General features: G+C 41.6%; 1 protein-coding gene across 1 annotated transcript in view; it reads left to right on the plus strand.

Moving 5' to 3' along the window:
• The window catches only part of KDM3A (lysine demethylase 3A), a 55,823-nt gene that overhangs the window by 29,866 nt on the left and 12,213 nt on the right, over window positions 1–13,744 (plus strand). Inside the window, exons 11-19 of the mRNA XM_068989619.1 lie at window positions 3–207; window positions 3,140–3,354; window positions 6,572–6,724; window positions 6,863–6,958; window positions 7,280–7,407; window positions 8,728–8,923; window positions 10,031–10,203; window positions 10,644–10,880; window positions 12,926–13,097. Of these exons, the coding sequence (XP_068845720.1) occupies window positions 3–207; window positions 3,140–3,354; window positions 6,572–6,724; window positions 6,863–6,958; window positions 7,280–7,407; window positions 8,728–8,923; window positions 10,031–10,203; window positions 10,644–10,880; window positions 12,926–13,097 (1,575 nt within the window). The remainder of the gene's footprint in view (window positions 1–2; window positions 208–3,139; window positions 3,355–6,571; window positions 6,725–6,862; window positions 6,959–7,279; window positions 7,408–8,727; window positions 8,924–10,030; window positions 10,204–10,643; window positions 10,881–12,925; window positions 13,098–13,744) is intronic.

Raw genomic sequence — 13,744 nt, forward strand, 5'->3', positions numbered from 1 at the left:
AGCCCCATCTCGGAAGTCAGTCTTGACAGACCCAGCCAAACTCAAGAAGCTGCAGCAGAGTGGCGAGGCCTTTGTCCAGGATGACTCGTGCGTGAACATCGTGGCACAGCTGCCCAAGTGCCGTGAGTGCCGCCTGGACAGCCTGCGCAAGGACAAGGAGCAGCAGAAAGACTCGCCTGTGTTCTGCCGCTTCTTTCACTTCAGAAGGTGAGGCCTGTGGGGAAAAACGGAGGTACTCTGAGCCCTTTAATGTACTTTTCTCCCTCCTCTTCTGTCAACAGTAAGTCTAAAACTGGGAAAAGTTAGAGATGATACGTCTGATCTGTGGGTTTAGGAGTCTAGATCTTATTACATGGTATTTCCTACTCATACTCCTTTTCAGTTTTTTTTTTTAAGCAAGAAGCTTGAAAATACAAACTTCTGATTTTAGAAATAACAAATACAGAAAAATTCTGAAGGTTCTAAAAAACCACCACACAAATGACTACTGTTAACTTTTCAGCACATCTTAGTGTTTATGTGGTTATAGAATATATTCAAGCATACCTACTTGTTGTATTATATAAATACTTTGAATCTTAACTTTCTCTAATATGTACTTTCCCAGTACATAATAGGAACCACTTGATCATGTTGACTTTTTAAAAAAATTATTTATTTTTATTTTTGATTCTACTAGGTCTTCATTGCTGCACGCGGGCTTTCTCTAGTCACAGCGAGCGGAAGCTACTCTTTGTTGTGGTGCACGGGCTTCTCACTGTGGTGGCCTCTCTTGTTGCAGAGCACAGGCTCTGAGGCTTGAGACTCAGTAGTTGCAGCATGTGGGCTCAGCAGTTGTGACTCATGGGCTTCAGTTGTTCCCAGGCGCCTGGAATCTTCCCAGACGAGAGATCACACCTGCATCCCTGGCATTGGCAGGCAGGTGCTTATCTGCTGTGCCACCAGGGAAATCCGGTCACACTAATTTTTCTCAGGAAATATTTTAGAATAACTATGAAAGAACCCATAATATTGATGTTTGAAAATGGACTTAACCTATTCCCTTGTTGGTATTCAGATTATTGTGTATTTTTTGCCACTAAATACAGAGATGATCATATGTTGTCCATCTCTCTGATTATTTACTTTGGATGAGACTGGAAGTGTCCTTACTGGGTCAGAAGGTGTGTATTTTAAGGCTTTGATACATGAATTCTGCCACATTGCCCTGGAGGAATATTGCACCTGCATCCATGCCCCTTGGCAGCTTTTGAGTATTCCTGTCTCTATGCCAGCAGGAAGGACGTGTATCTTTAAAAAAAATTCTTTCTACTTTTATAGGCAAAAGCTTTCATTTTTGCATTGCTTTTTTAATTTAAAAGTCAAATTTAATTTTCTTCAAATTCTTCCATCCTGAGTGAAGAGAAAGGTAGCCTTCTGGTCTTTTTGATATATAAATGAGCTGTGTTGTTCTGTGTATAGATGAGCTTTTAGATATGATATATTTTCTCAGAAATCTAGCTAGAATTTCAGGCTCAACTAACTCTAATCATAAACAAAAGTATTGCCTTTAATTTCTTCCTATCTCTCTCCATTTAGTTTTATCAAGATTCAAGATTGCTGATGAATTAAATGCACAAGCATTTTAGATCATTTTGTCTGTGCTGGTAACTTTCAGTTTCAAGGTTATTTAATGAACAAGAGTTATTTTAGATGGTAGGTTGTTTGTCCTGTTCATTCCTGAGTAAATTTCAAAAGCACCACAGTAAAGTGTGTGTAGCATTAGAACTCTGGTAAGTGTTAAGAGAAGCCAGGGTGGAACAAACTCACTTCTTTGGTAAAAAGAATGTTATAATTTTAAAAATAGAGCCTTTTTCCCCCTGATGTTTACAGTGATGATTGATACTGTCATAAGTACCGTCAGGTTTGTTTCCCATTGTGTTCTGCAGATGAAATAGGGGAGGGGAGGGTCTTGGTGAAGTTCAGTTGCTATATCCTGTTTATTGTCTCCTCCCCATTTGAAATGTCTTCCAAATTTATTTTTTAGAATTATGACTAGCCTTCATTTGGAATGTCAGTTAAAAACTGTGGGCTCCTAGAAATACGTTTGCATCTGTTAATGCAATTCCCCATGTGCTTCCAGTTCTGGACAAATGACTTTCCTAAGGCACAATTTCATGCATCTCATGGGCTCAAAACATTTTAGCAACTGCCCAATGACTAGCAAAGAAATTGTGGTCCCTGTATTTTTCTTGCCTTTATGTGAAATAGCGTTTCCTTGACATGCCGTCTGTTACATAATATCTACCTGTTCTTGCAAGGCCAAGCTTAATTAGTGTCTCTTAAAATGAAGTCGTCTTAATATTAGCCCCACCAAACTTACAGTCAGCACGTCTTCCTCTGACTGCTGTAAGACTCCATGATTGCTATAATAACCTGTCATATCCTGCTTTTATGTCTCCAGCTAGATTGACATATATTGTTGTGTTTAAATAAATCCCAGACTACTACACAACCTAGAAAAAACATGATAGATGTCAAAGATGTATTAGAAAGAGAAAGTTGAGAAAATACTCAGCTTTTGGCTCCACCTTCCTAGGTACCAAGGCCCATCTTAGCACTGCCTCTTATTCCAGAAACTTGCATGGTAATCTATAGCTAGAATTCCTAAGGATTCTGAATACCTCATGAATTCATGTGGTTATGGCTTCAGTGATATCTAGGGTTAGCCTTCCTCTGCTGAGCATTAATCTTTTAGCACTAGTTATATTCAGATTTGACCAGGTTATTTATCCCCTTCTGTTTGTTGTCAGTTTACTTCTGTGACATCTTGTGATTGTTCTTGCTATTAACTTCCACATCAGGCAGGTTCAGTAGCTGTGCCTGGAGGTGACAGGATTAGATAACTGGTTGGAGTGTAAAGCACACCTCTCCCCTCCAGTCCTTCATGTCTTTGGGGGGAAAATCTTTATACTGATGCTACCACATAGCAAATTGGCTGTAACTAGCCATGGAGATTATAGAAAGCTGGAAGGAAATGGGGTTGATTTACATATTTAAATAAGGTATAAATCACCTTATTTAATCATCAAGGTGTAAATCAATATTTTATATATGTAACATGCTTTTTTTTCTCCTTTCTTCCTTTCACTTCTTCTAGGTTACAGTTCAACAAACATGGTGTATTGCGAGTAGAAGGCTTCTTAACACCAAACAAGTATGACAGTGAAGCAATTGGCTTGTGGTTGCCTTTGACCAGAAATGTTGTGGGGACTGATTTGGACACAGCAAAGTATATCCTGGCCAACATTGGAGACCACTTCTGTCAAATGGTGATTTCCGAAAAGGAAGCTATGTCAACTATTGAGCCACACAGTAAGAGCATCTCTTAGGGGGTAGGATTTTTGAGTCCAACTTGACTTTCATTCCTAAATGACACCTAAGTCCAAATTGTGTGGGTTTCATTTTCACCTAGAAGTTTAGATGACTTTGGTATACTGAGGTTGCATTTTTTTCCTTGTGACAGATCCTGCTTGTTGATTTAATCAGAGTCAGTTACCTCTCTTTGGGGGTTGTTTAGGTTGTTTACTAAAGGAGTGGAACTCCTTTTTTGTTAAGAAAGCTAAAGGGAGATGATGATGGAATTTGCACAGCATTATAAACAGTATGGGCTCACCTTAAAGGGGGGAGGCAGTCTCACACTTTCTTCCACCATTGTATCTTTCACAAATGGTTGAAAGTAAAAAGTGAAGCCTTTTCATTCCTCTAGTAGGTACCTTTTCAGACTTTGTATAACGATATATGTTTCAATATAAGCATCTGTACATAACCAATGTTAAGAATTTTTATTGTAGGAACCAAAATTGGTTCCAGGAACTAACTGAAGCTAGTCTAAGCACCAAAATAATGTATTAGATAAGTTTGATTATTCTTACATCTCAGAGTTCAGGGAATGGAAACTGGGGCATTCCCAGGAGTGGAAGTTTAGCACTAGGTGGGGAGTGGCATTGTGAACTCCATGGGTGGCTGAAGTCCTACTGAATTGAAAAGGAGCTTTAGAATCACTCTGTTCTGTTGGGCAGTAGAGACCCTGATAAGTCAAGAATCATATTAAAGTTTTTTTCCTGTGATCTTACATTTAGGACAGGTGACTCTGGTGTTTCATTTTCAGTAAAGATACGAAAGTTTTCTTCTTACATACTTTTAAGTAAAAGAACATTTAAAGAATTCTTAAGTAACTGATCTACAGGTGGTATATGAGTGATTGGAATGTAAAAACACTTCTTTGAAATATGTTAGTAGCTTCCTGAATCAGCAGGGCTATTGTTAAGTTGTCTGAAAAATGTGGGTTTTAATTTTTTCATTCCAAAAAAAAACACAGTTGTCTTTTTAAGAGCATAATTAAGAAACTTGGTCCTTAAAGATGTATATGTGATTAGCCTTTCCTCCTTGGTTGTCCTGTTCCTCTTCATTTCCTCTGTGACAAGCTGGTCAGTTGGAGAGAGGAACTCTCTGTGAGTGATCCTGAAGGATGCTACCACAAGGTGTTCCTAAAGAGGAGGGTGAGACGGTACCCTCTGCTCCTGAGGTTAGGAAGCAGGTCCCAGCCTTCATACATTTATTCTGTCTTTTCAATGACAGTCATTGAATAGATGACTAAGAGGTCTAAGACTACTCTCTAATAAAACAGTCTAATCCAGTGATCAACGTGAAGTTCATAAAATCTCGTCTGTAAAATGCCTGAAGTGAAGTGAAGTTGCTCAGTCGTGTCCGACTCTTTGTGACCCCATGGCTATAGCCTACCAGGTTCCTCCGTCCATGGGATTTTCCAGGCAAGAGTACTGGAGTGGGTTGCCATTTCAAGGTCTATGTATTATGCACTGAACTTTCACATTGTAATGAAATGACAGAGGTTCATTCAGCAGTTGGATTAATTTGAAGCAAACTGAAGTTAGTCATGTGTTTTATGGTCAGTCTGAAGAGAAAAGTCACCTCTGACTAGATTAGAAAAAGATGTATGTTCTCCTTAGAACACAAACGTGACAGTATTGATCCTGTGTTGTTCAGGAGAGAGAGAGACAGTGATCTTCTGATCGAGACCTTGGGCTTTTCTGTGACCCAGGAAAATGTCCTCCTTTTGCTCCTACTTCTTGAAGCTTTCTGATGCTGTATTTGGCACTCCTCCGTCACGGGGAAGGCCCCTCCCTCCAGTTCTCAGAGCTTGGCCACTGGAACAGAAGATGCTGCTTTATAGAAGTCTAGGTTATGCCTCCGTCTGTTGACTATTCGGTTAGTGTGAGTTGGTCCTGGGGGGCCCGCGTCACTCCTGGCTCTAGCAAAATTGAGTTTCTGTCTCTGGTCTGTGAAGGAACCAACTTTGGACTGTTGTGCCTTTGCTAGCTAATGGGCTGCTCCTTCCAGGTTCTCTAAGCACCTGGAGGGTTTTTAATGAGCTGTCTGAGAGGTTTTGGGGCATCTGTGAATAACCAGACACTCTGCACTGAAGGTTGGGTTTGTGGATTTGAGTGAAATGTTTTTTCTTTGGAGAAAGTGTGGTCCATGCTGTCTTTATAGTCTCAGAAGGTCTCATGACCCAAAAGGTGAAGAACCACTGCTCTCTGATACCTGTGTCTAAACCCCAACTTGCATAACCAACGCTGCTTTCTTCATTGACTTACTCAGCAGGACTTCCTACGCACCAGCAGTGTGCAGAACTCCTTGGAGAGTGGAGTGGAGGTGGAGATCTGAGCAGGAATTCTGCTTGCATGAAGTTTAGTCTCCTTGTTGCTGTTCTGTTGCTGAGTCATGTCTGACTCTTCGTAACCCCGTGGACTGCAGCACACCAGCCTTCCCTGTCCTTCAGTGTCTCCTGGAGTTTGCTCAGATTAATGTCCGTTGAGTCAGTGATGCTATCTAACCATCTCATCTTCTGCCATCCTCTTCTCATTTTCCCTTCACTCTTTCCCAGCCTCAGAGTCTTTTCCAATGAGTCGGCTCTTTGTATTAGGTGGCCAAAGTAGTAGAGCTTCAGCATCAGTACTTCCAATGAATATTCAGAGTTAATTTCCTTTAGGATTGATTAGTTTGATTTCCTTGCTGTCCAAGGGATCGCAAGAGTCTTCTTCAACACCACAGTTCAAAAGTATCAGTTCTTCGGTCCTCAGCCTCCTTTATGTCCAACTATCACATCCATGCATGACTGCTGGAAAAAAACATAGCTTTGACTAGATGGGCCTTTTTTGGCAAAATGATGTCTCTTTTTTTAATACACTATCTAGGTTTGTCATAGCTTTTCTTCTAAGGAACAGTGTCTTTTAATTTTGTTGCTCCTCAAGGGAGGCAGAATTGCCCTTGACTGTGTGCCATGTACAGAGAGGCCCGAGTCTGGAGTGCAGATACAAGCTGATGGGAATGCTGGAGGAGTCCAGGAGAGCTTCATGCCTGGGGCGGGGGCTTGGGATGGGCTCTGGAGGCTAAACAGTTACCGGGAGCTCCAGTGAGAGGGGGTCATGGCACAGACTCCCTCCCCCTTCATGTTTTATTTCGGGGGCCCTCTCCTCCCCAAGACTAAGTGGCTTATTGATTTTCGTAGGACAGGTTGCTTGGAAGCGAGCCGTCAAAGGTGTGCGGGAAATGTGTGATGTGTGTGACACCACTATCTTCAACCTGCACTGGGTGTGTCCCAGGTGTGGGTTCGGGGTGTGTGTGGACTGCTATCGGATGAAGAGGAAAAACTGCCAACAAGGTGAGAGCTGACTGCATTCTTCTCCCAGCCCCTTCTACTCTTAAATTAAGCCTCTCACTGATGTGTGAGTGATGGATTTCTGAAACTTGTGGGGCCGGAGTCCATAAAGAGCAGTGACTACAAATCAGTTCTTTGCAGGTGCTGCCTATAAGACTTTCAATTGGCTGAGATGTGTAAAGAGTCAGATACATGAACCAGAGAACCTCATGCCTACACAGATCATTCCTGGAAAAGGTATTTCATGGGGTGCAGTGATTTTGTTTTGCCTGTGTTTTGATTAGCTCATAGGGGCTGGTAGTTTGGTTTTACTTTGTGTAACATAATTACTTGCTATCTTTATTTTAGTATGTACCATAAATTGTCCAGAAGTGTGTTAAATAATGCCCCCAAAGTTTTTGATTATGGCTTTGTAAATAGTTCTTTAAAAGGAAAGAAAATGGCACATTTAGGGGAAAGCAAGTTATCTTGTTAGAAATACCAGCTTCTGCTTTGTAATGTTGAGGTTGAAAGTACCTAATATTCTTGTTCAGATGTTTGCCTGTGCCCTTTTTTTAGCCCTCTATGATGTTGGAGACATTGTTCATTCTGTAAGAGCAAAATGGGGAATAAAAGCAAATTGTCCCTGTTCAAACAGGCAGTTCAAACTCTTTTCAAAACCAGCCTCAAAGGAAGACATAAAACAGGTATTACTGTTTATGCTGGATTCACCATCCTTGTTAATTGTTGTCTGTCTGTTTTCAATAACCTGAGGATTTCTATAGTATATTAGAAAGGAACATGGGGAGAGCTGTCAGTGGAAAGAAATGGTTCATCTGTTTCATGTGGCACTTTATAGACCCATTCCCAAGTTTTACATTACTTTTGCGGACTTTATTTGTAGTCTCTTTTTAGTAGGATTTTAATTTTCATTCCTTGAAAAAGCAAAACCTTTTCTATTACAGTCTACTTAATAAATTGCTATCAAATTTGTATAGGTTTTTAAACTTACTATAGTTTTACACAGTTAAAGTTTTTCAGATAAGCCTAACATTTTTAAATTACTAAATATATTTTACCTATAATAAATATATAAAGAATTGAAGAAAATAATACTGAAACGATCCTTTCTGTATCTCTCACTCAATGTAAAAATGTGTACATTTCCTTGGTGCTCACAGGCCTCTTTATGTCCTTCACGTCTGTCATCACATCTACCCCCTTACTCTTGCTCACGCTTTGTTTTTAGTAATCAGAAATTATTTTACATTTTTATGAAGCTGTGGTGTGGAAGGCAGCATTGGGAGAAGAGTTTTGATCTTTGAAGTCAGAACTGAATTTGAATTTGTTTTCTGCCGCTTTCTAGTTGCATAACTCTGGCTCAGATGAACTGATGTGTGTGTGCTTTAGCTTCCTCATCAGTAACAGAGGAATAATAATGCCAGTAAGATAAGTGGTAGGCTCTGTCTGTACAGTCGTTTTTGTTGTTGTTCATGTTCGGTTCGTGTTTTGAGTTCTTGTTAGGGCTCTTCATCACTTTTTAAAGCTTCCTACGCTACACTAAATTAAAAGAGCATTTCCTTTTTCTGCATTTTCCCACCTCCTCCTGAATTCACAGCTGTATTTCCTACACTGCCTCATTTACTTGTTCAGTCACTGGATTTTGAATGCTTACTCATGACACTGGGGTGATGGGAACAAACTGGGCATTTTAAAGAAACATGGTGGATGGAGTGATAGGAATATGAATGATTATGAGATGCTGCTACAATAGTGGGGGTGTATCTTACATCCTTCACGTCTTACACTTTCTCTAGTAATACTTAAAAGTTAGAAAATTAAAATCTCTTCTACGCAGTTCTGTTCTATTATTGCAAGATTACTGCAACTGTGATGATTTTCAGGGGGCTATTGGGTGGTTTTGTTGCAGATATTTCTCTCCTACTGGTGAGCAGTTAGGGGAGAAGATAAGAGGAAAATGCAGTTTTTCCAGCCTGTGTCAAGTTCTCCCTTTATACTCAACACAGACTTCCTTAACTGGAGAAAAAGCGACTCTTGGTACCATGCTCCCGCAGAATCCCTCAGGGTTGGAGCCAGTGACTGTGGGTGGGGAGGCCGCCTCCAAACCAGCCAGCAGTGTGAAACCTGCCTGTCCGGCCAGCACGTCTCCTTTGAACTGGCTGGCAGACCTAACCAGTGGCAATGTCAACAAGGAGAACAAGGGTGAGTGTTTCCTGCCTTCCAGAACTTTGGTCTGTTCCCAGAGGGACTTGGCAACCTCAGTTACTGAGGAACAAGGTGGGCTAAGACTTGTTAGTTTCAATAGTAATTTTTGCCTTTCTTTCTCTACCCTGTATATATTTCCTATTCTGTCTAAATGGGAACACTCTGTCTTCAACTTTATTTTTCTTATCCATGCTATTATCTCAGGATGCTTGATTATAGTATAAAGAGCATGGGTTTGGAAATCAGGTATTTAGAATTTGGGTGATTCTGCTTTCTGGCTGTTTTACAAGAAAGAAAAATTGCAGATCAGTTTCTTTCACGCAGAGATATTAAACATCTCAGTGAATAGAATTCAGCACAATAAATAAAGGACTTAACACGGGGTGACCCAGCAGGGCTTGAGAAGTGCAGCTGCAGTTTTAACATTAAAAAAGTGGGAAAAAGTCATGTGAGGAGATAAAGAAAAAGTAAAATCCAAAACCTGCTTATAATTAAGACAAAAAAACTTAGGAACAGAAGGGAATATCCTTAATGTAATGAGTTTCTACAGTAAAGTTGACAGCAAACATGTCAAATTATTACTGAAATTTTTAATCAGTTGAATAATTTTTAAGCTATTGCCTCTGTGTTCAGGCATGAAACGAGGATTCCTGTCTTCAATCTTTCATTAAACATTGTACTGGAAGTCCTGGCTATTGCAGTGAAGTGAACAAAAAGATGTTAGGATTGGAAAGAAAGATATAAAACTGTTGATATTTGTGAACAATCTAATTACGCATGTGAAATTCTAAGAGAATCTGTATTTATAAATACTATCAAGGTTGATAGTTACAATGTTATTTACAAAAATCAGTTGTATTTTACCAGGAACAAATAAAAGTACAGTTTACCATAGTATCACTTTGGGTATTGAATGTTTATATATGTATATTATATATATATATATGTAATAGCAGTTGGAAATCCTTATCAAAATCAGTAATATTGTTAGTATTTATCCTCTTAAGTTTCCTGGTTCCATAGTAATTCTGTTAATAGAAGACTAGTAAGGGCTGTGCCTTTCAGAATGCTTTTCCATCTGGATGTTTTTGGTTTCCTTTTTAGAAAAGCAACCAGCGATGCCAATTTTAAAGAATGAAATCAAATGCCTTCCGCCCCTCCCCCCCTTAAGCAAATCCAGCACAGTCCTCCACACCTTTAACAGCACAATTTTGACACCTGTGAGCAACAACAATTCAGGTTTTCTCCGAAATCTCTTGAATTCCTCTACAGGAAAGGTATGTATTTGTCTTATTGTTTATACTCTCCTCCGCCCCCCGCCTCCCTCAATAAAGATGAACAGAGTCAGAGTAGAAGAGAGTAGAGAAACTAAAATAGAAAGTAGAAGGAAGGATGTGAGTCCATTGCTTTCTTCCTTCATGGATACAAAGGCTGTATCATTGGCAGATGGGCTTCACGGCTTCTGATTTGTGGCTGATGGGCTTTGGGGTACACTGATGGGCTGATTCTAATTCTTGGCTGATGGGTACACTTTTTCATGTACCACATCTGAGAGTTGTGATACCAGGTAGAGCAAGAAGACTTGCCTCTGTGAGAGTTCTGGCCTGGGTTCTTCCCTGGGTATGTAACATGTACTCATCCTACTGTTAGAGGAATATAGGGTTTATTGATGGTAGGGAATGACGTATTTAAGACTTACATTCTTTTTCAAATTCAGACAGAAAATGGACTCAAGAATACACCAAAAATCCTTGATGACATCTTTGCCTCTTTGGTACAAAATAAGACCTGCTCTGATTTACCGAAGAGGCCCCAAGGACTGACCATCAAGCCCAGCATTCTGGGCTTTGACACTCCCCACTACTGGCTGTGTGATAACCGTCTGCTTTGCCTGCAAGATCCTAACAACAAGAGCAACTGGAATGTGTTCAGGGAGTGCTGGAAACAAGGGCAGGTAAGGGGCCTTTTGCCCAGCCCCACCACATCTCCTTCCCAGTGCCTTTGGTAGACTTCGGACAACCTCACCCCACAGCCCCTCCCCTCCCCCCTTCCTGGATTTTAAGTGCGATATACTTTATCTCTTTTTTTCTGTACTTTATTATGTAGGGTGAATACAATAAGAGTGTGGCTCTGAGTCTTATTTCTTACCACAAACATTCCTGAGCTGTATTCTCTGATGAGGTTTTGGTTTTGATTGCTTCCAACCAGTCATCTTTGGATCTTTTTTTTTATTTTATTGCTTTTGACTGTGATGGGTCTTCATTGCTGCACACAGGTTTTCTCTCAGTGCAGAGGTGGAGGCTACTCTTTGATGTTGTGTGCAGGCTTCTCATTGCAGTGGCTTCTTTTGTTGCAGAGTACAGGCTTCAGTATTGTAGTGCTCGGACTCGGTAGTCGTGGCACACAGGCTTTGCGGCTCCACAGCATGTGGGATCTTCCCAGACCAGGGATCGAACCCCTGTCCTCTGCATTGCACAGCAGATTCTTAACCACTGGACCACCAAAGCCCCATCTTTGGAATTTTGATGAGTGCTCTCTGGGCTCAGTGATTCTTGTGCGATAAATGTCAATTGGAGAATTGGGTGTATGACTGAGGCTAATGAAGTTTGGGGGATTAGACAAAATGGCATAAAAATCAGGCGTCCTTCTTCCATGAATTATAACCTTATGCTGAAGACAGTTTTAGGTGGCCCTGAGCCATGTAGTGTCAGCCTGGAACTGGTGTGTAGTCTCTCAGGCGGGAGCTTGCTTTAAAGAGCAGTGATGTTCCATCTTAAGTTTTGGTTGATAGTTTAGACGATGATACTTGGCTTTGTGGACCTGCTTCTTTGCTTTCTTGTTTTGGTTTATGTTTTCTGGATCTCTGTCTTCTCTTCCGGACCAAACAGAATCCTCGCTAAAGGAATAGTTTGCTGTTGGACAAGGCCAGGATTTGGGAATTGCCAAATAGAAAAATGTATGTATTTAACAACAAAATTTTTTTCAGTCCTGTTTACTAACACGATTCTGTCATGATGACAATGACAGACTGAATACAGTCCGCTGACATGTTTTGTTTGGATTATATAATGACTTGCTTGATTTTTTGTTTATTTTAGGTAACTTTTATTGGAGTTTAGTTGCTTTCCATTGTTGTGTTAGTTTCTACTGTACTAACAGAGTGAATCAGCTATAATGCTCCTGTTTTAGTCTCTTAGTCATGTTCAACTCTTTGTGACCCCATGGACTGTAGCCCGCCAGGCTCCTCTGTCCATAGCATTTGTTAGGCAAGGATACTGGAGTGGGTTGCTGTTTCCTTTTCCAGGGGATCTTGCCTACCCAGGGATCAAACCCAGATCTCCTGCATTGCAGACAGATCCTTTGCCACTGAGCCATCGGGATAGCCATATAAATATATCCCCACTTTTTTAGATTTCCTTCCCATTTAGGTCACCACAGAGCACTGAAAAGGGTTCCCTGGAGCTGTACAGTAGGTCTTGTTTCATTTTTTGAGGATTACATAATGGTTTTTAAAAGTTGAACTTGTTGCTAATATTTGAGTCCGGCTATTTCACATGAAAATGAGGACTTCTAGCCTATCTTCGGTAACCAAAAGACTGGGCGATCTCAGGGTCATGTTCCTAGCTGATTAACAAGAGGCTGCAGGCCAGTGGCAACACCTGCCTCAGACAGGGCACTCTCGCTGCCTTTGTCTCTCCTGCGTGTCCCTGGCCCTAAGCCATGGCATTGCTGTTCTGTGAGTCGTGGGATCTGAGTCAGAAGGTGTGAACCTTCCTTTTCAAAGCTTGCTAGTTAATTTGAGAGCAAGGGGTGTGTGTAGCAGGTAAGCGAAGACACGAAATGCTGTGGGAACACAGAGGACTATGATGTCATTTTGGGAGCTGAGCCTAAGGACCAGCCTCAGAGAAAAAAATCAGCAGCTGTTTGAGGAGGGGCGGCCTCAGAAGAGGGGACAGGGCTGGGGGAGTTCAAACCGAAGTCTTCATTCTCCTCTCCTAGCCAGTGATGGTGTCAGGAGTGCACCACAAGCTGAACACTGAACTCTGGAAACCGGAGTCCTTCAGGAGGGAGTTTGGAAACCAGGAAGTCGATCTTGTTAACTGCAGAACCAATGAAATCATCACAGGAGCCACAGTAGGAGACTTCTGGGATGGCTTTGAAGATGTTCCGAGTACGTATTACAGACCCTTTTAAGGGGCTGAGGGTGTGAAGGGGGGTTGGGGGGGGGCACAGGAGCAGCAGGAGCTGGCCGTCCTTCAGTGGGAGCAGCGCATTTTCTGTGAGTCTGGAGTTTAAAATTCCTCTCTTAACCTCTTCCTCCCTTTCTTTTTACAAATTCTGTGCATTTGAACAGAGGCAGATTCTCTTGGTGGTTCCTTTGAGAGTGAGATTTCAGTCATGTTTCTTCAGGTCACTCCGTGTCTGTCCTGTGACAGACATGTGCCCAGTGGCAGGGGCGGGGAACACAGAGCTGGGGCTTGTGCCTCCAGGGCGGTGGCTTTATGTGGCTTTGCCCTTTCACTAGAAGATTGTCATTATGTTTAACAAGACAAGCTGAGCTGAAAGTGCCAGAGAATGAAGCCTTTTCACACAGCTGAGCCTGGTTACTGCCTCCTCACTTGGTCAGGGGGCCGTGTGTCTGGTGCTGAGGCTGGGTGCTTTATGTGACTGGCCAGTCAGTAACGTGTTTACAAGCGCTCTGTGAGCCCCAGCACCTGTTGTCAGGCTCCCGCCCCCTGAGAGGGCTTGGCCAGTTAGTTCTGTAGACTCTCAATTCAACTTTGCTCATTTCTCATTCTTTTAAGGCATACCTTCACC

The sequence above is a fragment of the Capricornis sumatraensis genome, chromosome 1, assembly GCF_032405125.1.
Source record: "Capricornis sumatraensis isolate serow.1 chromosome 1, serow.2, whole genome shotgun sequence".
NCBI classification, from domain to species: Eukaryota; Metazoa; Chordata; class Mammalia; order Artiodactyla; family Bovidae; genus Capricornis; species Capricornis sumatraensis.